The sequence below is a fragment of the Strix aluco genome, chromosome 4, assembly GCF_031877795.1.
Source record: "Strix aluco isolate bStrAlu1 chromosome 4, bStrAlu1.hap1, whole genome shotgun sequence".
Lineage (NCBI taxonomy): Eukaryota > Metazoa > Chordata > Aves > Strigiformes > Strigidae > Strix > Strix aluco.
Window position 1 is genome coordinate 92,116,598 of NC_133934.1, and position 22,387 is coordinate 92,138,984.

At 42.1% G+C, this 22,387-nt stretch overlaps 1 protein-coding gene across 9 annotated transcripts in view; it reads left to right on the forward strand.

Moving 5' to 3' along the window:
- Positions 1 to 22,387, forward strand: part of DPF3 (double PHD fingers 3) — a 180,107-nt gene that overhangs the window by 138,213 nt on the left and 19,507 nt on the right. For 3 of the 9 annotated variants that reach the window (XR_012623259.1, XR_012623260.1, XR_012623261.1), the window contains 2 exons: positions 420 to 1,802; positions 7,538 to 9,699. The exons of 5 other annotated variants lie outside the window; for them this stretch is intronic. Coding sequence is in view for 1 of the 4 variants with exons in the window: in XM_074824290.1 (XP_074680391.1) it covers positions 7,538 to 7,617 (80 nt within the window). In the remaining 3 variants the exon portion in view is untranslated. Of the gene's footprint in view, positions 1 to 419; positions 1,803 to 7,537; positions 9,700 to 22,387 lie in introns of those variants that run through there. One more of the 9 variants, XM_074824290.1, reaches the window with a different exon arrangement.

Here is a 22,387-nt window from a genome sequence, read left to right on the forward strand (position 1 = left end):
ATAGCAGTATATTTGTGACAGTTGATGCCAGTCTGAAGGACAGTCATTGTGCTTAGAGCTAATGGTGTCTAATTACTTATACGGTCTAAAAATCTTTAAAAATTGATCTAAGTAATCATGAGGAAGTATTTTAATGTCTTTTGAAGAGAGGAAAACATGATTAACCCTTTCGCTGCCATAGCTATGGGCACCTGTGTTGTTTGTAGGTTTTTTTTCTTTGAAAAAGAAACTGATCCTTTTTTATTTTTCTTACTGCAGTTCTACCGAGCTATGTTGTTGAGGTGCGCGGGCACATACAAGCACACACTTATGAGCTCGATAGTCTGAATTGTTTAATAATAATGATGATTTAAAAAATTATGATGATGATGATGCCTGTTGCTTAACCCATGTGCTGATATATTCATCATACATGTCAGCTCATTTGGGAAGAGAAGGCAGGAGGGACGAAGCAGCGCCAGCACGCACTACGGAGGACTTGTTCGGTTCCACGTCAGAAAGCGACACCTCGACCTTTCATGGCTTTGACGAGGATGATGCGGAAGAGCCTCTCTCGAGCCGAGGAGGTGGCTGTGGTGGCAGCTCTCCCTCTGCAGACAAAAAGGGTGGCTGCTAAAATAACTAAAAAGACACACAAACTCTGAGCGATTTGCTGTCCTTTTTACTACTAGGATTATTATTACCTTTTTCTTTTTTAAATTTTAGGTCCTTGGGTTTTTGGTTTTTTTGGTTCTTAATTTTGTTATTGCTTTTCCTGTGGGGTGTACACTGAAAGCACAAGTGTTTAAAGCTCTTGACAACTACTTTGAAGAGACAGAAGGTTTTGGTTTTCCTGTTATTTTTTCCATTTTAATTTGTTTTTCTCCCACCTCCCCCCCTTCTCTTTCTCTCTGGAAACATAAAAGGTGGATTTAATATTTTTTTTAATAGTGAGCAGAGTTGATTTTCTTGTCTTTTAATATATATATCAGCAAACCACGAAAAATACAGATGGGTTGGAGAGCAGAAAGCAAACCCAAATAGGTTTTTTTAATTATTATTATTTATATATTCTATATATTATTAGAAAAACTACTTTTTAAATAAAAATAGAAAAAAAAAACAAAAAAACAAAAAAGCAATGGATGTCTACTTGATAATAGAACTGTTTCTAGAGAACCACTGTGGGCGGACTCTTATCGGAGGACGAGGAAACCCGTGATGTGATGGCTTCTGCGTTTTGAGATTTTGCACTTACTGTAGCATGTGGAGTTTGGCTCTTCTTGTACACCTGCTACGCTTGTCTTTAACAGCCTGAAAATACAAGCAGCACCATTGAAGACCATGACCTTGGGGAACACATTTCCATCCCTCCTTTGGACACCTTTACACTCAATAGATCTCTTCCTCCCTGCACCCCTTCATGTCTTCCTTACTCCGTTCTACTTTTTTTTCTTCTTTTCCTTCACTTTCACTTCATGGACAGCAATTTCCAAGCATAGGGATGGAATATGAATGGCAAGTCGTAGACGTCAAAGACAAAACAGATGGAGGAGCAGAATCATGGAAGAAATGATATGGAAAAATACCTCACCTATACTTTTCTTTCCATTTTTAAATTTTAATTCACAGCATTTTTTCCTGTGTCGCCCAGTTTTTTCTCTCTGTGGTGTCTTGTGAGACACTTTGTTTGCTTTTCAATAGCTTCTCTTGAAATAAACCAAAGCAATACTCATTAAAGTTCCAAGGGCAATGGAGAAGAGAGTGACTCCCTTCCCAGCGACTTTCCCAGAAAGGAGGAAACATGCAGCAGGATTTGAAAGGTATGTCCGAGCTGAAATGTCTTTCACTGAATTGTGAAATCTCTGTGCCCTGGATTTTCAACAGACCCTTGATTGAGCTTTGTTGTAGGAGTAAGTCCCATGGATTAAATTGTGCTATGAGTATGCGCCACATTCACACCCCTGGTGAAGCTAATGGAAGTTCTGTGGGAGGAGGATCCAGCCTTGCGTACAGTCAGAAGTGATTCAAAAGGTGTCAGTGTGTAGGAGACGTTTTGCTGTCCTAATGCAGGCAAAAATCTCCCTGGAGCGGGGCTAAGGTTAGGTTCTAAGGATATATTTTTGCTGATGTGTATGATTCCAAACAGGGTGAAATCATGACCTCATTTAAATCAGAGGCAAAATAGACATTTATCTGGACAGTGCCTAATCCTTAAACTGGAGGTGTGTGTTTTTGATACCAGAATAAGAATCTCAGCCTTGCAATAAAGACTGGATATATATTGTTCTAATGCATGAATGAAGCCTATCCAAATGGATTCTGTTTCTCCTGTTTATTTTGCTGGGATAGCACAATACTGTCTGTGAGAGCTCTTTCAACTTCCGCCCCTCCCCTCAATAAACCTTCAAAAAAAAGGGAAAGCATCCGGCCTCTAATTTTTTTTATTTTTCACTTTAGACATGGAATAAGCAGTGGCCAGATTCTGCTTTTAGGTACATGGGCATAAATCCAGAATACATGCTAACTGGGGTCTAGATTACATTAATAATCTGCCTTCAGAATGGTGTTACAAAGTGTTACAAAATACAAAATTACAAAAATGTGTGTTTATACCATAGGACAATGCATACCGGAGCCATGCACACCTGCCGGGAGAAAGCCTTGTTTAAGCTTTCCCCATATTGATAATCCTTTTCTGTTGCTATTCTGTTCCTGCTGGTGTATTATAATTGATCAAGTGTCAAATCAATGATATTTTGACCTAGCGCTGTCAATGAGAAGTGTATTTTAACTGATAAAAACATTCATTCCTTCCACAACCAGTCCTTTTTTCTCTGAAATAATGCAAGATAAATTTGTAATATTTTGCCACTCTCCTGTATTTACTAAAAGTTTAAAGTTCAGGTGGTTTCCAGGCATGAGGCACAGGCATACAGGCATCTGCTTTTCCAAAATCCCTGAAAGAGTTAGGATTTAATTTGCCTGTCTGTATCATTTTATATATGTGTGTGTGTGTGTGTAGGTAAACATACATCAGAGATATATGTACTCAGACACATGCACACATATAGGTAATGCAGACATTAAGATAAAAGAGCAACAGAAGTCAAGATGGAAGATACTTCCCAACCAAGAATGGGTGGAACAAGCCCTTGTGTGAGGCTCTGTGGGCTCACTTGTTCCATACTCACCTTGCTGTAAGCAAAGAGTAATAGCAGTAAAGTCCAGTGGATTTTGTCTAAATTTATGCTCATGCAACTGAGAGCAGAATCTAGTCCAGAAGTAGAGTTGTTCCCACTTCTGAAAGAAATTCCACAAACCTGAAATGTTATAGATTTTAAAAAAATAAAGTTCAGATTAATTTCTTCTGCTACTCCTGTCCTTCGATCCTTGCCCTTATGTTTTGACATTAGTATTATATTCTCTCCCTTTAAAAAAATTTTTTTTTCTTTCTCTTGCTACTCTGTGATGTGCCCATATGAACAACAGGGAAAATGGAAAGGGAGCAAGTACCCAGAAATGTGCCAAATCCATGCTAAACAAACAACATGATTTCTTGCATCCATCTTACATCTACTTCTTCTATCCATGTAGCAGTCATGTCACACAGATTAGAAGGTTAAGAAAAGAGTTTAAATTCTATCAGGTGTTCCTCAAAATACCATCAGAGTATGCTCTGTCAGAGAAAGGCTCTCAGGAGTAATGAAGACTTGAATTATCAAGGACTTGAAGAGAGCTCAGTTTTCATTTGTCTACCTTTTACTGCCCGAGAGGTGTAGGCTTGACACACCTGGCCACTGGGACAGGGATGGCAGCACACAGCTCAGCATTTACTAAGTGCTGTATTTACCCAGCTTCTTGCATGCTGTTGCAGCCCATCCTGAGCTCCGTGCTGCTGTGCTAACTATAGCCCTCGCAGCACCTGAGCTAGCTAGCTGAAACCTACCCAGGTACGTCTTTCTGAAGAACTCCACTCACTGCATCAACTGCAGAATAGGCATACTCTAAATGTAATTTTTTCCAAGTGGAGTCCTTACCATTGTCTTTTGTGAACCATGCCTAACACATTCTGGGCTCTTTTGGAATACAAACAATAATCAGATGCCCATAATTCATTAAGTCTTGATTTAGTTTCACAAATGCAGTTACTATAACAATGCATACAGTCTTAATCCTTTCGCAACCTAACCGCCCATCTTTGTGACAACTGGGGAGCGCAGTACCCTCAGAAGGAAGCCGCAACAGCTCACACAGTGCATAAAAGTTGCCAGCTGACATTTATTACAGATAGCATAGAAAAATATCCATCAGCATTATTTATACCATTAACGTATATATGGATGGTCACTGGTTCAATCTAGTCCTGAGAGAGGAGGGAAGGTAAAATAAATTCATCATTATGGAGAGCAGAGTAGTCCTTGGATTCCTCAAGATGTCTTATTAGACTGAGATAATGAACATGAATTTAGTCCAGCAGGCTGAGCAGTGTGGTACTGACCATAGGAAGGCATCGATCATAGTGAGGAAATTAAGATGTAGAGATGGAAGCTAAAAGAGTACTTGTTTAAGATAGGTTGTAAAGTAGTGTTAATGGTGAATATTGAATGGAGTGTTGATATGGAAATGAAATATTCTCAGGGCAGGTACTGCTGGAGTGAAGGCTGAGAACAGGGAAAGAATGTTGGTAGCTTCTAAAGACAAAAGCAAAGCAATAGGACTGCTACATGAGACCCTCTCAAATGGACGAGGGGAAGATGACACTGTTAATGAAGCAGAAAGTATATAGGAGGAGATTTCATGAGTGCAATGAAAAGAAAAAAAAAAAGGAGCCTGACACTAGCATAGCCAGGACAGAAATGAGGGAACTGCATGGTGTCAATTGCGTCTCCAAAGACACATAAGCCCCAGACCAAACTAGGAGGGCATAAAGAGAGTTTTCAATATGAATTCCGGGTTGTACCTAAAAAATACAGTCATCTTCAAAATCAGAAAGGAATGTGATGCTCTGTATTCCCCAGTGATTTCAGCAGTTCAATGAGACCTGCTGTTCTGAGCTTCATAAGAAGATCTTTGAAGGTGTAGTCCTTCAACTAATCATAAGCCTGGCTCTTCCAGTCCTCCTCCAGTCATCCTTCTTATTAGAGGAAGGTTAGTGCAAGATGTCCAAAGATTCTCCTGAAACATACGGTCCAACGCAAGCCATGTACCAAAATAAGCTCCGATGTGAAATGTGAATAAAGGCATGTTTCATTTCAGGCCCTAAATTCAGACTTTTCTGTGTTTAATCCTATGAGCTGTCTCCTCAGGCACCTTTCTACTGCTCCATACTAAAGGATCTTAGAAAGGACACATAATTTCCTGAGCCATCCTCTGCAAACTCTGATTCACAGATGGGAACAGGAGAAATAAGGAAGTGACGTGCTGCTTGAGCAGCTGATTAAGGGGAAGAAAGGCGGCATAGAGTGTGCACTGATCCTTAGCATATTCCCTTTTGTGGCACTTAATTAGTTGACATTTTAGCAGGGACAGACCTCAGCTCTTGCATGAAAACAATATAAAATTTTAAGCGTGATAAGATACATTGTGAAAATTTTAAGAAAATACAGGATTCTGGCATAATAGTTAAAAAGTTAAAGGAGGCTGTGAGGTATGTGGCAGAACAGGGGTGGAACTGAAATCTGTCTTGCTTCACTTTGCATCTCTTCCCTCTACCTGGGCACCCCCCAGTTTTGTGGGTTGGATATTTATTTCTTGTATATGTAATGGTGCTTGGAATAACTTTGTACATATGTGGTAAGGTCATAAATGATGATCCTAGTCTGCTGAAACAGGGTCCAGAGAGAACTTTGCCACTGGCTTCAGAAGGATTAGCACCGGGCTTTCTTAGCTATTGCTTTTATTGAATGAAACCTCACTGTTAATACGCTTGCTAGTATGGTGTAGACAAGCTCTGAGATGGCCATTTGTTTCAGCAGAATGTGTTATTAGAATCCCCTCCCCACATTGTTTTGCCTTTGAGCTTTTACATTAGTTATTCATTTTGAGTTCCAGTTTGCCATTTTACAGACCTCAGCTTAGACTCTTGATTGAAGACAGAGACTCAGTTTGCTGCCTGCTGATGCATGGAGCAAATGAGAACTACACCCAGAGACTCGCTGAGCCCGGACTGTGCTGGGGCACCACTGTGTTCTCTCCTGCCTGCTTTGCTTTTCTTTGGTTAATTCTTACCATGATCTTTTGAGATGGGCGCTAAAATTATAATTCAAATACCATCAAACTATGGAGCGTTCAAAGCCTGGCTCCTCATGCAATTTGCCTCTTCCCCCATGGCAAGCTGTTTTACTGAATGAATTCCTCAAGCAAACATTGTATTGACCCCACTGGGAGTCATCTTATTATAAAAACTGCAAAATCTGCCCAGTTTGTGCTGCGACATATGTAGATGTTTCCAATAAACACCCATTTCTTATTCTTCGTGATTTTTTCTTATTTATGTAAAATTTGTAGCTATATGTAAAGTATGAGGCACATGCATGTGTTCATGCTGGCATGGGGTTGTTTTGACAAACCCTCACAGCACAGGAATGTAGCCAGGCTGAATTTTTGCTGACTGAGCCATTGCAATAAACCCTACCAACCTTTGTTCTCTTTGCCAGATATCTACCAAGGTTGAAAAAAACCCAACCTGTATAAATACCATAGAATACTGAAATTGGGCTAGAACTATGTTCATGTCCCTGTCTGTATTTCCATGAGTGTTAAGTTGCCAATTTCAGAGAAGGCAAGTTGTAATAACATTTAGAAAAAAACCTCAGCTGTTGCGATTTCAAATTCTGATAGCCCTGTTAAGGGGGTGTCACCATTTTATATCTTTGAGTTCTTTTCATCACCGACAGCTCCTAAGATTTTGAACCTTTGTGTCATCCAGAACTGATATGAGGGGTGTGGGAAAGATGTGGGGGGAGGCACTTGCATTTTGTGGAAGTACAAAGATTATTCTATTGGCTATCTATTACTGCTCAGGACTTTAGCAGTATGTAACTTAGTCAATTCATGGATTAAATGAAATGCAAAATGCAGTCTTTCAATTATTTCCAGAAGTTATCACATTGCTGACACCCTATGCATGTCGTGCAGACTTCTAAAAATGTCTTTTGTGCAGCGCTGCATACACTTGTGGCTCTGTACAAATAATAAGGAATATAGCAAGGTAATCAGAGCAGGATTTCATAAACAAAAGTCTTGACCTGTAGTGAAGAGACAGCTGTCTAACCTGAATGATGAAGGTTATTCAATGATGTTCACCGTAGGGAAGATTGACAGCATTCGGTGCCTTTCTTTTGGATATGCTCCTTCATACCCTTTTGCTTTGTATTCACTTATGGCTCCCACGGTCAGTTGAAACTGAGTCTGTCGAGCTATGTTTTCAAAGAACTAGAATGCAAGCAGTGTTGGAAGGTTGGTTTCTGCTGCTTCTGTTTTTTTTCTGAACGCTTGCTTTTGTTGTCTGTTTGAGTTTGTTTAGTTTTACTTTGTATTGCCTTTCCCTCTGCAGTCAGCCCTGCCCTCATGGACTCCAGCATCCTTCAAGCAAGACATTTCAGAAGAAGGCCGAGAGAAGCCAGGATGCTTTGATACTTCTCCTCTCCTTGCCCTGACCCTTCCATACCCGTGTTTCATCTGGCACAGGAGCCTGGACTGTGGGAAGTCAGCTGCCAACTATTGAGAGAAGTTCTGGGGATGCCCTAAGCTGGTGCAATACAAAGAAGTTTTTTAAAGTCTTGATTTCACTTTCTTTTAAGCGTGTGTATAAACCCAGGTCAAACTGGAATTGATCTACAGTAGAACTGACTGAAAAACAAACAAACTGAAAAAAGACTTAACTATTTTATTTATTTCGATATTTAAGAGAGAAAAGAAGTGCTGAATTTGCACAGTATTTTTGTTTGAAATACATTTTACTTCAAATTTTAAATGCAATTTTGTGAAGACATGAAATTTTAAAAAGCACTTAATGTAAAATAAAGACTGAATATTTACTTTAAGGAAAAAACTTTTTTAAAATAATGAAAATAAAGATCAACTCTGCTCTCTCTCTTACTTTAAAGAAGCCATTCATACATGTGCTGGGTATCTTTGTTTTTTGCAAATTGGATGTGGTAAGTGAAGATTGTTCTGGTTTACTTTCTCCTTGATAATATTATCCTATTAGATGCTTAAAAGTTACTTTGCTGTATTGTGTTAGGCACAAAGCTGAACAAAACCTGTTGAAATAGCAAAGACCAGGCTCAGTGGCTGGATTTTTTATTTACCAGATTTTGTGTCCGATTCAAAGGACTGTCTTCTCCCAGTAAGATTGATATGTCTTTTCTGCACAGTAAAAGAGGTGTGCTCTTGAGCAACTCTGTGAAATACTTCTGCTGAAAGAGGGGTTTAAGAAAGGAAAACAACTCTGTTAATTTTAGTATTACTTTTTGCTTTGGTAATTCCACAGCTGATTGTGAATTGGTTGTAAGGGAAGTATCTAAATGTTCAAGTGTTCTTGGCATGGAGCTTCCTGCTGGAGTCAAGGATGATGCTATGTGTAGAAACCTTGTGTACTTCAGCCCTTTCTTAAGTGGTAATGGACTTTGAAAAGCATATGGGTGCACCTGCATGTCATCAGTAAGCAACAGGGGTTACTCAGCAGGAGAAGAATGTGAGTTCCTGCAGCTACAATCCTGAAGTGTCCTGTGAGGCAGCGGTGAGGGACGCTCACATCCCAAATTCTAAGTTGTTAGCCATCTTCTCAGTGAAATAAGGTGTTCTGCTTCATACAAGTACTGGAGGATTTTGTTGGCTGTCAAATCTGCTCACAGTGGATAGGACTGTGTGCTGTCATGTGTGATGTAGTAAGGATGCTTTGTGTCCTAGGAGAAGGGTATTGAATTTGACTCTGAGATTAGCTTCTCCTCTGCAAGAGGGGTGCCAGATGTACCTATTGGTATAGACCCAGGGTATAGCTAGAAAAAGTGGTTTTGTTAATGTGGCCTATGTTGGCTTTCGGAGTGAAAAAAACTGTCTACAAAAAATACATCCTGACTAGGTGAAGCTGTCAGAGAGCCCGATTCTGCATTGTGTTTCTTGCACACCTAAAACTCAAACTCACCTCACTGAGAGGTTTCTGTGTGTCAATAGCAGCAGATTTTGTCATCTTCTCCCTTGCCCTTCTCCTGCTCCTTCCCAGATTAACACATAGGGCCAAAAATAGCCATGTAAGATGTCTGGTAGGCCTGAGTCCTGCTCCCACTAAGTTAAATGACAAAATTTATGTCCTAATCAGGCTCTTTAGCAGGATTGTTTTGTTTTGTTCATTTTGTTGGTTTCTAAACTTGCAGTGGTGAACTGCCTCTAGAGAAAAAAAGAAACTAAATTTTATTTCATCAAAAAATATCAAGACGCACAACTGTAATGAAGATTTGCAAACTGTAGGGTCTGTGTTCAGTTTCTGTAATATTCCTTCCAAATAAAAGTTCTGCTTCCAACATCCCTACTGTATATTCCTCTGTAAATATTAGTTTATCAAACCAATTCCACAAGGTCTTTTTTAGTGCAAATAATCTTCTTTTAAAAAGACATTGTTGAATAACATACTTGTACATATACTTTTTTTTCTAAGCTCTCCATTGTTTATAATACTCTCTTTGAAGCTTAAAATAAAACTTCCTCCTCTATTGATTTTGTTTTCCTTTTCCATTTTGTAAATTAGGACTTTTGTCCCTGGATTTTGTTTTGTATTTCTTAATGAAGCATGACGTTAAGCAAGAATTCTCTTCCTTTTTCTCTTTTACTTTCTCTTCTCCATTCATTGGACAACAGAAACTGGCCCTGTTGCTTGCTATAGTGAAGATAGGCAGGAAATAAAATACTGCTTTGTGTAGGACTCATTTTAAGAGTATTTCCTATCATTTGGTGATAGTAGAGGATCTTCCTAAATGTGTTTGTATTTTAATAACCTTCTCCATGAGATTAATAGAGTTGCATTAAGTTACATTCAAAGGTGGAATCTAAATTATATGAAAGCTTTCGTATAGTCCTGACCCTACCTATGCCATTTCTAATCCAGTTAGTGGAGTAACTGGAAACTGTTGTTCCCTTTGCTGCATTTCACAGCACAGGCATGAACGCTCCCTTTCCCTTTACACACATTAGATTAGTAGTATGTTTGTATAGGATGGAAAGAAAAAGAGGAAATACTGTTTCAGATTAGATGCCGTCTTTTTAGGAAACTCTGTGTGTCCTCTTTCCTGATAGGCCTGCTGTCATTTTTATGAAGCTCTGTTGCCTTTCCTCTGCCTTCCCATCAATTTTTCTGCTACCAGTAGAGGCTATAGATGGCCCTTTTTCCTTTGACAGATGCTTGGAAAAATAGCATCCGAGCTGTAGTTTTTAAGAGATCTTCTGATGTGGGTACAGATCCTTTACAGTAGTGAACTATCCCCCCCTGCCCCCCACAGATTAAGTGGCAAATAAGTCCTAAAGAACAGGTCAGAATTTAATCCAGTCAGGTAACGCAGGAATTGTACAGAATTGTACAGATGGGCTCCCACCCGCCTCATTTCTAACAGTTGCGGGTGACAGAGTGTGTGTCTTTGCAGCAGACAATTCCCGGTTTCTTTTACAGCCTTTCCCTATAAAGTTTTGGTTTTCACATGTGTAATTTTAATTTCCATTAGTGTTTTGTTTCTTCACTCTTTCTTCAGGTGTATATGACTTGAAAACTTCACTGCTTGCCTCCAGACTTTATCTTTACCTGTGCAAGGCCTTTGGCCAATTCATTGGAGGAAGGAAGAAACTAAAAGTCAGTTTCAGCTACCTTGGCTGTCCTCAGTAACTGTGGCTCTTGGGAACCTGTTTGGGATCTGATAGAGCAGCTCATGGACTCCTTACTGGGTTCTCTTCAGCTGTTCTGTGGCTAAAAAGGTCTTTCCTTCCTTTTCACCTACCTGTTGGGCACTGGGAACCAGAGGCAGCTGAAAAGGTGGGGTGAGGTGCTAACCGTATTTCTGAGCCATGCTGAGAAGGTAGCTATGATGCTCTCCTTAGAGCACATACTGGGTGATAGGATTGCTGATTTAAAGCCCCTCCTAGCAACTTCCAATTTCCCTTCTACGATTTGCTCTCAGATATTCTTACAATACTCTGAGTTGCAGGCCTACAAACCAACTTTTCTATAGGGATTTCATGGGGGACGAGTAATCTTTTCCTGCCCCAAAGCAGAGAGAGGAGGGAGGGTCTGTGATGACAGATCCTGAGCCCCCAGCCATTGCTGCTTTTGTTGTTCTTTTCCTAGCTCCTCTTGAGCTTTCTGCTGTGTTGCATAGGACAGAGAGACCCAGACGGAGGTTGGACCAAGGGCAAAGCTGAATGCTGACAAATCAAAGAAAGGAAAGTTGAAGAAAAGGAAGGAAGGAAGGAAACTCCTTGTGGCATCAGTGCACTTTTCTTGTTCAATAGGTCATCTCCCATTCTAACTCAGTTGTCATTTTCATTGTCCCCAGTGTGATGGATGCAGAGAGCAGAGCTGGACATTTCTCCTAAGGTAACCAGGAGTACAAGCGTACGTTGAAATTGGCCTTTATGGATGTCTGTCAACACCCCGTTTAGATGAATAGGATCTATCCCACCACAGCAGAACTATTGTTACAGTCTGTCAGACTCCAGAGAACAACTCTGCATAAGTCTTTTTACTTTGAATATTTTTGTGTCTTTTTTATTTGTTTGTTGGGGCTTTTGGAGGGGAGGTGGGGTGGTTCAAGCCACAGGTCTGGAAATAGAAATGTTCTAAGGGAAAGTTTTAATTTTGCAGAAATTATCTGAACAGAAAAAAATACCACTCTTCCCTAAGAAGTCCTAGAGCAGATTTATGTTGGTATGCTGGCTAGGAAGGTATCTTATTTTCTTGTCTGGAGAAGGGTTCTTGCTGGTGAGAGTCAGACATGGCAGGAGGAAGGAATAAAAATGTCTGCCAGCATTGTGGCAGCTAATGGGTGCCTGCAAAGCCAGGTTTCCCTGGGCTGAGACTGAGCTGAAGGCTGGCAAAGCTGAGGGCTTGAATCTCAAGTTCTCTGGGTGGGCTGAAAACAGCATCAGCTTCTTTGCTTTGACCTGAACTAGACTATTGCACTGGTTTAAGGTTTATTCCAAACTTTTGCTTGGAATCAAGAAAAAAAATCCAGCTAAATTTGCATTCTGGAGCTGTGAGCCCTACTTGTAATCAGATTCATCAGCCTACAGATGATAAAAAAACCCATAATGCTTTCTCTCTAAACCCAAGCTTTGAATGCTCATTAGCAATGCCACAAACTTCTCTGTACTCCATCCCATCCCTAGTGTTGAAGATGGCTGAGTAGGACCTCAACTACATAAAGCATACGTAGCAGAGCACGTAAGCAGTGACTACTCCCCTTAGCTTTAGCTGGGCTTGTCCACATTGTGGCTTGATGTGTTTAAGATTCCCATTGTCCTTTGGAAATTATTGTCAAATTGTATTTCTTCTGCTGCACCAAAGCTGGACATTTGCCACAGTTTAGTCCTATCTTTGATTTTAATGACTTAAGATGAGAGCCATCCATCTGTGGCATCTTAATTTCACCAGTGTATTTTTTAAGACCTGACTGCTTTTTTTTTCTGTTTCGACAAATGCTCTTGCTGTGTGTGTTAGGAACTTTTACCATATCATCTGTTATTTGATGACGTTTTGTCTTTGCAGCCTGTAATTCTTCATGATTTCATGGTGTGTGCACCATGATGGGAGAAGGATGGCACTTACCTTTAAAAAAGCACAGATTTCTGGAACACAATGTTGTGGCTAATATTGCCATCCAGGATATAATTAGAAACAGTTTTGTTTAATGTTGTCTAAAATAGCTGTGGTAGCTCGGAATGGCCTGCAAACCAACTACGGTGCTGCTGTGGAAAAGCTTTGAAGTTCTTGGAACTACTGCTGCCTGCCTGAGAGAGGCAGCCACTCTGGGGAGCTTGCAGAGGGGTACTCCTTTGGGATTCCAGCTGATGGATGGTATCTCTTGAGCAGGAACACATGTAGCCTCCCTGTCTTACACTGCATGGTTTTTTTTGGAGTGGAGTTTCATTTCTCAGTGCTGTTTATCTTCCATAACCAATTCTCAGTAAGACCTTCTAGTTTGTCTCTAGGTTTGCACAGGTGTTATGAGTAATTTTTTGCCTGGACTGAAGCCCCTTCTCATTATGTTTCTTCAGACTTCGCTGTTAGTGTCCTGGTGTTGGTGGCTTCATTTGTGGACTGCAGGAAGAGAATGAACATGAGCAAGTCTTTCAGATATAATCTTCTTTTCTGAAAAAGATTAAGATTTTAAATAATGCTGGAGAGAGTTTTGTCAAGCGTTGATGAACACTTAGCTTACTAATTTTGGATTTCTTTCATTAGACAACAGCCATTAACTTCTTCATATGATGATTTCCAGAGTCGCTACTGAGGCCAGCTCTCCAAGGTGAGAGGAAGTCATTGGATGGGAAATAGCTGAAAGCTGTGCTGTCACTAAAGGGGTACTTTGATTTTAGTGTCAGATAGCCAGTGAGACATAGCTTTCAAGCTCATGTAGCACTTTGTCCAGTGGAGTTTACATGGAGTGGTTTTAAGCTGGGGTTTGAGAAATTAATTTTCTGTTGGTACAAATCACAGTTGCTTCACGTCAGTGCTCTGCTGGGAGTTTCTTAAATGTGTTAAACAACACTAAAGTCTTTCCAGCCCTTTCCTCAGGCTCAGCAACTTGTTTTACGGTGCAGTGGATTCTGCATCTGGATCTTGGCTCAGTAGTCTCATCCATTGCTGGAATATCTGGGCTTGGGCTTCTTAAAGAACAGGTCCCAGGTCTTGTCAGGTCTTTCCACACTGACTGTGTCTCTGAATGTGTCCATCAGCCTGGAGGCTTAGTAGAGTTTTTAACATCCACAAACTCTCTCTAGGTTGAATTCAGATTGCTGTTGTACTCTTTAGACATCCAGATGGTCAAGAGCTGGAGAAGAGGACCTTCCCTGGCTTAGGGAGATTCATTTCCCTTGCAAGGTCAGGTCAGCCTCTTCATTACTTAGCTCTCCAAGACCCCTTCCTCACTTCCATGAAGGGTGAGATTTTACAAGTGCTTAGTGCTCTGAAGTTAAAAATGGATAAGAATTTCCCAAAGACATCTGCACCCATTAGGTTCCTCTGTGGCTGTTTACATATTTAGGGGTCTGGCATTATGTGAAGAAGAACTGGTCCCCATTAGGCTCAGAACAGCTATCATTGAGAACTGCCAGACATCTCATGGGTGATGGGATCCCACCTAAAAGTGAACATCACAGGTGATAAACACCCTCAACAGCTGTCAAAGGTGAGAAGAGTTGGGGTGCCCAGAACCTGGTCAGACCAGCCTGCAGGAGAGGACTTCACAACCTCTTTGCCATTAACAGAACCACCGAGCAACAGTCCCGCTAGCCAGTGGAGCAGCCAGATAAAATCAGGGTCAGAAGACTCACAGATCCTCATAGTACCATGGAAGATCATTTTCTGGCATTAAATACCATAATATTCTACTTTTGTATAGGCTCTGTTAAGCAATCCCTCTGGTGCTGAAAAGTAGCAGGACTAGTGAACTGTTTAATGGGGCTCATTTGTGTCCACTGCATTGGAACTAGCTAATTTCTTGTTTAATGTGATGTGATATTTAGCTGCTATGAAGTATTGGGTGTGTAGGTTAAAGCAATGCTACTCACTTGTTACAGGTTAAAGAATGACCTGCACTTTGACTTGGCTAATCTGGGGTGGAAGGTCTGGTGAGCTCGGAGAAAACAGATCACGGATTTTAATCTGGTGTTTTTCCAGTGAAAAACAAACAAACAAACAAATCCTCCTGTTTTGGTGTCTCTGGCAGCATTTTGTTGGACAGTTACTCAAAAAAGCTGGTCAAATAACTGAAATGAAAAATACCGTGGTGAGGAGTAAAGATTTTGGTTTGATTTGAAATGAAAGGTGTTCTCCTTTTCTCAATGAAACTACCCCTTCCCACTGCCCAGTGTGCGCAGGCTTGAATGAAAGATTTCATTTGTGAGTATTTTTTTCCTCTGTTAAAAACAATTCCATCGTGCTCACTTTCAAAGCAAGGTACTGCTCCAAAATGAATGTCCGACTTCTTGTTTGTGAAACACTGGCACAAAATGTCTCACCCTTTCTGAAAAATCAGTTTCTCCCTCTGCCGCCTCTTAACCCTTTCTCCCCTCCTGCTTGCTTTTGACTGAAACTACCTCATTCAAATTCACTCTTTCACTCAGATGTTTAGATCACTCTGAAATTGCATTTTTTAGAGAGTGAACTGAGACATTTCACTCCCCCCTACTGAGTGCGTACTGATGCTCTGCAGGGTGTAGTTATAGCTCTTACTTTCCTCTAGGTATTGATGTTGCTGGGACTTTGATGGGGAAGTGAAAACTGGCTGCCTTATTGATGAAATCTCAATTGGTATTTAGAAATTCCCAACCAGACAGGGGGTTTAACTAACAGAGAAGGGAAAAAAAATCAGTAGATGATGGGATTTTTCCAGCTTTTGGCACTGCATTACAAACAATGGAGAGTGTGTGTGGAGAACACTGCCCATTCGGCAGCTGAAAGGGTTTCTTTAAATCAACAAGGGACTGAAGTAACTTGCTCCAAACTGGTTTTGTTTGTGTTTAGTTGAGTGAGACAGTTCTACTTATGACTGAATATACAATCACATTAGCGACAGTGTAAATTATGCTTGCGTGGGAAAGTCAGACCTCTTGCATTTCAGTGTGTTCGCCTCAGTTATCAACTATTTACCCATCATGTGCTGAATTTTGTTACCTGGATGATACGTGGTTACCTCATGTAACAGCAATGAGGTCACTGCCTATGCAATGGCATGGTGTCTTCTGCATAGTTAAGTTTATTTAATATTAAAATGATTATATTTAAATAAATTCTCTGAAGTTTGCCATTTGATTTGAAATTTCTGGAACCATGTTGGCAGGGAATTAGTCTAGAGTTGTTCCTTAATCTTTCAGAAAGAAAATTTGTCCAGAGATTAGTAATACTCTCTCCTTTTTCCCTTTCCTGTCCCCTAATTCATCAGCCTACCGTTTTCAACTGACAGTTACATTTATAAGATGACTGTTTCATGGCCTGTGGGTGAAATCACCTCTCAAGTTCTCCCCACAGCCCTCAGTGCATGAGGAGGACCACAGTGGTGCAAAGGGGTTGTCTTGATGCTCTCCGAACTGACTGGGTCACTGGTTTTAGTGAAGAGGTGCCCACGTCACGAAGCATTGCTCCGTCGTGCTCTCCCGTGTAATCCCAGTGGAGAAGCCCCGGTTGGAGTGCCCCAGGGGAACGACATGTCCCGTCCACTGCTGCTGCCAACTCCGGTTAGACGCTTTGTCGGGTCAGCCTGGAAATCTGGAGCCAGTCTTTTTGAGCGCTACCTTGATAACATGGGTAGGCTGGGCAGCGCTGGGCGTCCCTGCAGGCGTGCTGTCGTCTGTCTGGCTGTGTTAGTGGGGCAATTTAACACTGGGAATATTGTGGAAGGACCAGGTATTTGAACTCAGACATGTGTTCAAGCAGGTAGCAGAGTCCTTGTTCAGGTTAAAGGGAGGGGAGGAGGGATAGAGCTGATATCTTGTTTTATGGGGGGTTTTAACAAAGGTAACGCTCTCACGGAAGGCTATTCAGGCTGCCGTTTCCCTCGCATTTTAAATACCACCCCGCTCCTCTCATTATAGCTGGGGATTTTGGCTCTCCCAGGGGGGAGGAGATGTTCTAAATGGGCTGCCAGGGAGGTGGATTTAATGCACTAGGAAGAACTGGCTTCAACAAGTTAAAAAGCAAAACAAAACCCAATCCTCCATTCCTATTTTTAGTGTTTATGACCAAGTATTTTTGCTTGGTTGCTCATTTTGAAAGGGTTTAGTGAGCCTGCCAGTTGATTGAAAGCTCTGTGGTGTGTGAGCTGGCCTGGCTGGGGAGCCTGCAGTGCATAGCGACGAGGTCGGAGCCGCGCCGGAGGTTTTTTTCCACTGCAGTTTGTTGAAGGGTAACGAAAATGTCCCCCGGGCAAAGGGGATGTTGGCTTTCCAGGTTGTGGTGATTCATCTTGTCTGGATAAGCAGTCTTCCTCCCACTCCTGCATTTTCATCTCCATCTACCTCACCCCTACTTCACTGTGTGACCAAATGCAAAACCTGCCCTGCATTGCGCGGGCGGTATTGCTGGGGGTTCTCACGCAGCTGACCCCCACGAGGTGTACCTGCTGGGCAGCATTAGCATTCGGTGCCCGTCCTCCTGGCCAGTTCGTGCTCTATAAATGGGTTTATTCTTGTTATTAGGAGCTATGTCCCTGGCATATGGAGTCCGTGCGGTGCCTGCAGGCAGGTTTCCTTCCTGTTGGTGTTGGTAAGCAGCCCAAGTGCCTCCTGGCAATTAGCAGATCGTTACCCATAATGCGGAGCGCTGAGATGCAGCCTGGTGGGTTTTCTGGAGGTCACTCTGACCTAATTCACCCCCAGGAATTGTACAGTGCTGGCATGACTTACCAGTGCATTAACAAGCTGATGCTTCAGTATGAGGTTATTTGAGTGCTTCCACATTATTTTTCTTAGGCAAGAAATAGCCATTTTGTCCAGCAGCCAAGAGTGGCTAATGGGGGCCGGTCTGGAACAGGAGGGAGCAGAGTGCTGGCTGGTTTTGAGATGGGACATCGCGGGTGTGTGGCATTTCCCTTGCCTTTAAGTTTGGGGACCATTTTTGATCCCCCAGGTTGCAAATGCACAGAGCCCAGTTTGCCGCCTTATTTCTGCGTTACCACAGCATCTCTGCAGTGAACTGAGCAGTGTGTGTCAGGCGTGTGCCTGAATCCCCGCTGCTCGGCCTTGGGGGGAAGACAGAGGAGCAAGACTCTGCCCCAGACCTGCCCCAGTCCAAACCCCCGGGTGATATGAAATAGAGGTGCAGATTTCAGCCTGTCCCAGGGGGTTTTGGAGGGGCAGGTGTGCCTGGCCAGAGGGGGACACACACAGAGCAGCGGGCACCCCAGCAGGGCTCATCCTCCCTCTGGCAAACCTGAGTCCGGAGCAGAGGGCCTGGCTGCAGCACCACCAGCCCACATCAGGGTGTTCTCCCAGGACGGTGATTTGTATACACCAAAGTTAATTGTCGGCAGTTTTTAGAGGCTTTTAAATTCTGTAACTTCTGTTCATCATTTCTCCCTGCTAAGATATGTATGGATGGACTGTGCATGCCGGGGAAGGGGGGCTATGCAGGGAAAGGCACACACAAACCCATCACAGTAAAACTGTTTTAAAACATTTCTCAAGCAGTTTTCCTGTAAGACTTGTGGGATTTGCTACCAAGGGGATAGCGTGTGGGAGAGAGTGATTTGACTGACAAACCGTTAGAATGCCCCGAATAACTCACTCCTGGCTTTTCTCTTTGCGTGCTCTGGAGGTCACCCCTGAATCCCACCCAGCTCCTCCCGCCGACCCGTGCCAGACAGAGTTACTCTGCCTTGTCTGCAGCTAATCTCTCTGGGTGCACGTGAGTCTGTGTATGCACAGATCCTTCATTTTGTTTATGCACGTGAGCAGCCTTTGAGCCAAGCTCTGCTCTTGATGTACCCTCTGTAGCCCAGGCTCTTTGTCCTAACTGATGCTCTTGATGCTTCAAAACATTTCAGAGGAAATTATGCAGCATTGTAGAGTCAAAGCTGGGAGCAAGTTGAGCTGGCAGGTGGACTTTCCTCAGGCAACAACATTTTCCAGGGAGTGCCTCGAGATGAGGGGTATTTCGGTTGGAGCTTACTACCCCCCTGTTCCCTTTGATATTTGCATGGTTAAAGGAACAGCAGGAGGGCGAGCTGTAAGTGCCACCTTCCACACACCACCATTTTATAAATTCCTAGAGATCTTGAGCTTTAATTGCTTTCAAACACAGGTCTGTCCTGCTTTCGGTTCCCATTGACTTTAATTACACCTGCGTAACTGTGACTGGGACTGAACCACTATCTTTTGCACAGGGTTTTATTTGTCCCTTGGGTAAGCAATTATAAGTGGGCTCTCTTCTACCAATGCCGAATATTCGAGCAATTGCTTGTAATTTATGTCTCTCTTTCCACTGGAACTGGCAGTACCGAGAAGCAAACCACCACCTCCGGAGTGCAGTTGGCTGCCAGTCCCGGGTGCTAATGCAGCAGAGTGCCCCTTCCCTTTCTGCGGGCTCGGTTTAAGCTTTGTCCATGCTGGCCAGAATGACTACAGGGCCAGGAAATGAAATAATAGGAACTATAAGCTCCTCTACAGCTGAATGGTTTCAGAGTTCCATCAATTATTAAAGGCGTTAACTCTTCCACAATTACTGGCACATTGTGGCATATTAGATTAGAGGAAAGTTGGTCTCTGACCAAATCAGACTGACCAGCCTATTCACTGAGGCCTCCGAGTCCTTTCGGACTCACTTCTGTAGCAGAGTTGGCGGTGCTGGAACACAGTGCCTCGGACACTGGGAGAAACAGCCAGGTTTTCTCATTTCCATCAGGACGTAGAAATTCACAGTGGTAGTACTTCCTCTCCTCCTCTTCTGTTTAATAGTAATAAAACCCAGTGGTGCCTACGAGTGAGACTTCCTTTTTTGTTTGTTTGTTTTTCTTAAGAAGCTGGATTCAGCAGGGCTCTGTGCTGAAGGGGCTGAGACAAGAGCTCTTCACCTGCAGCCTCTGACACCCACCCCTGCCCTGGTGGCCAGGAAAGCTGTTGTATTTTTCTGTAATGAAATACTCCTGCTTCCCTGTATCACAGAGGTACTGTGGCAAGTGGTGCCTTGGATCCTCCCCCCACAAACACTTTTGAAGACTTTTGTTTATGAGTACCTCCATTTGAGCAGGCAAGATGCAGCCCTGCATCGTAACTTCTTGACATTGCAAGATGGGAAGGGCCAGGAAGATGCCAAGAGCTCCGCATCCTCATCCCTTAGTACATTTGGTCATCTTCTGAGAGTTGCAGCTCCTTGAGCCCTGAGATTCTGGCAGAGCCAAGCCTTTTGGTGTGCTTGTATGGTTTGGGTTTTTAAGGGCCTTTTCTAATCTGTCTGTTGTTGACACTACATATCTGTAAGCATGCCTTCCTAGACAGACAAATGAGAGCTAAATTTTTATATCATAACCATAAAATCATATCCCTTATTAGAATTACAAGTTACTTTTTCCCTTCTGTTGTACGTATGGTAATGGTAATAATTCTGTCTAACAATGGCAGTGGTCACAGCAGTCCTTATTCAATCTTAGCAGGAGGAAATTTTGCAGTTTCTTTGCACGTAAAACTTATTTGGATGGGGTTCCTGTGACATAGGTCATTATGTCTGTAATATGTATTTATAGTTGTTTAAGGACCTGAATAGTTTATGGAATAAATTCTGATGCGATATAGCCAGGAGCTCTGTGGGTTTTCATTATGCTATTGATTAAAAAGCCCACCACTACACAGTGAAGATAAGGGAAAGAATTGGAAACTGGTTGAAAATTCCTTTTACTCTGTATAAATAATTTCACATTTGTTTTAAAAAGGGATTCTTTGCTTATTTTTTTTTTCTCAAGATAATCTCTGCCTTTGTTTGAAAAAGGTTATTGATTGGATTGTTAATTTAAATAGTCTGTGGCTGGTGTGACAGAGCACATGGCTGCAATTAATCTTGCGATGCAGAATCCATTATTGAAGAAGCACTAATGAGCCGTTCTAAGGCCTTCACTGGTCACAGAGCGCCTGGGAGCAGCAGATTGCTCCTGCCCTTTAATGTCAGTTTTGGTCTTTAGTGTTATACAGCCAGTGTAAGCAGAAGAGATTTTTAGATCTTCTTTTTTTTTTTTTTTTTTTCCTTTTTTAATTTATTTATTTGTATTTGTGTCAAAATTCTCCTTGCCACCAGCCTGCAATCACACCAGGTGTGAGAGACAAGAAATGGTCTCTGAATGTGCTCAGCCCCGACTCCTCTGACCAGATGTCTGGTGGACATAGTGTACAATTAAAGCCAGTGGCATGTGAAACATGGGTGTCACTATAAAATATGGTCTCAGTTGCAGGGTTCAGAACCAGAGGAGAGTTTCGACAAAGATGAGGGAGCTTTCAGTCCTGATCTATACTTTAAAATATTGCTTTAAGACAAAGGGATGAGCTGTTGGAAAACTTCCCACTGCAAGTTTTATTGTCTATGTTGTTTATAGCTATTGCAGCATAGCAAAAGTTTAGGTAGAGGATAGTTATGGTAGATTAGAAACTGTCGATGTTAACATACCACCTTCTCCTTCAACAGAACTGCTCCCAGCATGTATTTTAGAGGTCTGTCTATTGACTTCGGTGACACCATAAATATGTGTTACTTCTTCCCCCCCTGTTAGATCTGCAGAGCTGATACAGACATGTGAGAATGATCCAGGGTTGCCAGAGCTGAGCCACCACCTGAATTATTAACTGAGTTCCAGCTGCAGACTCTTTGCTGCACACCTTTGCCATAGCAAATGCCATTTATCACACAATTAGCGAAATAAGACTGTTTCTTCATCTTGATCACATAAGTGATGAAATTAAGCAAGAAAGACTTTCAGCTGTCTGGCTTGTGCGCTGCCACAGTGTCTGTAACTTGAACCACATTTTGGACTGCTCTTTGTGTAAAACAATATTGTTTGTAGGCTGAACTAGCCTTTGGTTGTTTTGTTGTGGGTTTTTTTTTTTTTCTTAAAGGGAATTTGAATCTACCTATAGTAGCCTGCCATATGCAGCTACAGGGCTTTGTCTTCAGATATTCTGCCACAGAGGGAATGCCAAGAAGAGTATGGAGCAGGGATGGTGTTCAGTAACACCGTTCTGGGAAATCTTGGATGTGTGAATTTTCTCATTGGTCATGAAAAACACTGGGTTTTGAACCAAAGTAGCAGGAAAACAGAGAGATTGTGAAGAAGGAGAGCAGCGAGGGCAGGAAAAACAACTTTCATGTTTTGAGTATCTACTGACATGCTTGCCATACACTACAGTGCCTCATCGCGCTGCTGGCATAAGTAAAAATAGTCTTTCCAACGACATTAGGTTGGGGTCATGGTACCAGAAGGCACGCTGTTTAACATGAAAGAGGATCTGACTTAGAGGCTGTAGAAGGACATGTCCACAAGATATTCTTTTTCCCTTAGACATGCCATAAGCCCTGGGCTAACAGAGAGCAATCTGCAGCTATGCAGACATGGCTGTGGGCATTTTATGGACTCTTTTGTAGCCACAGCATTTGGAGACAGAGCCCAATGGAGTGAATAAATCGGTATATTTTTGCAAAATATTTCTGCATTGCCACTAAACA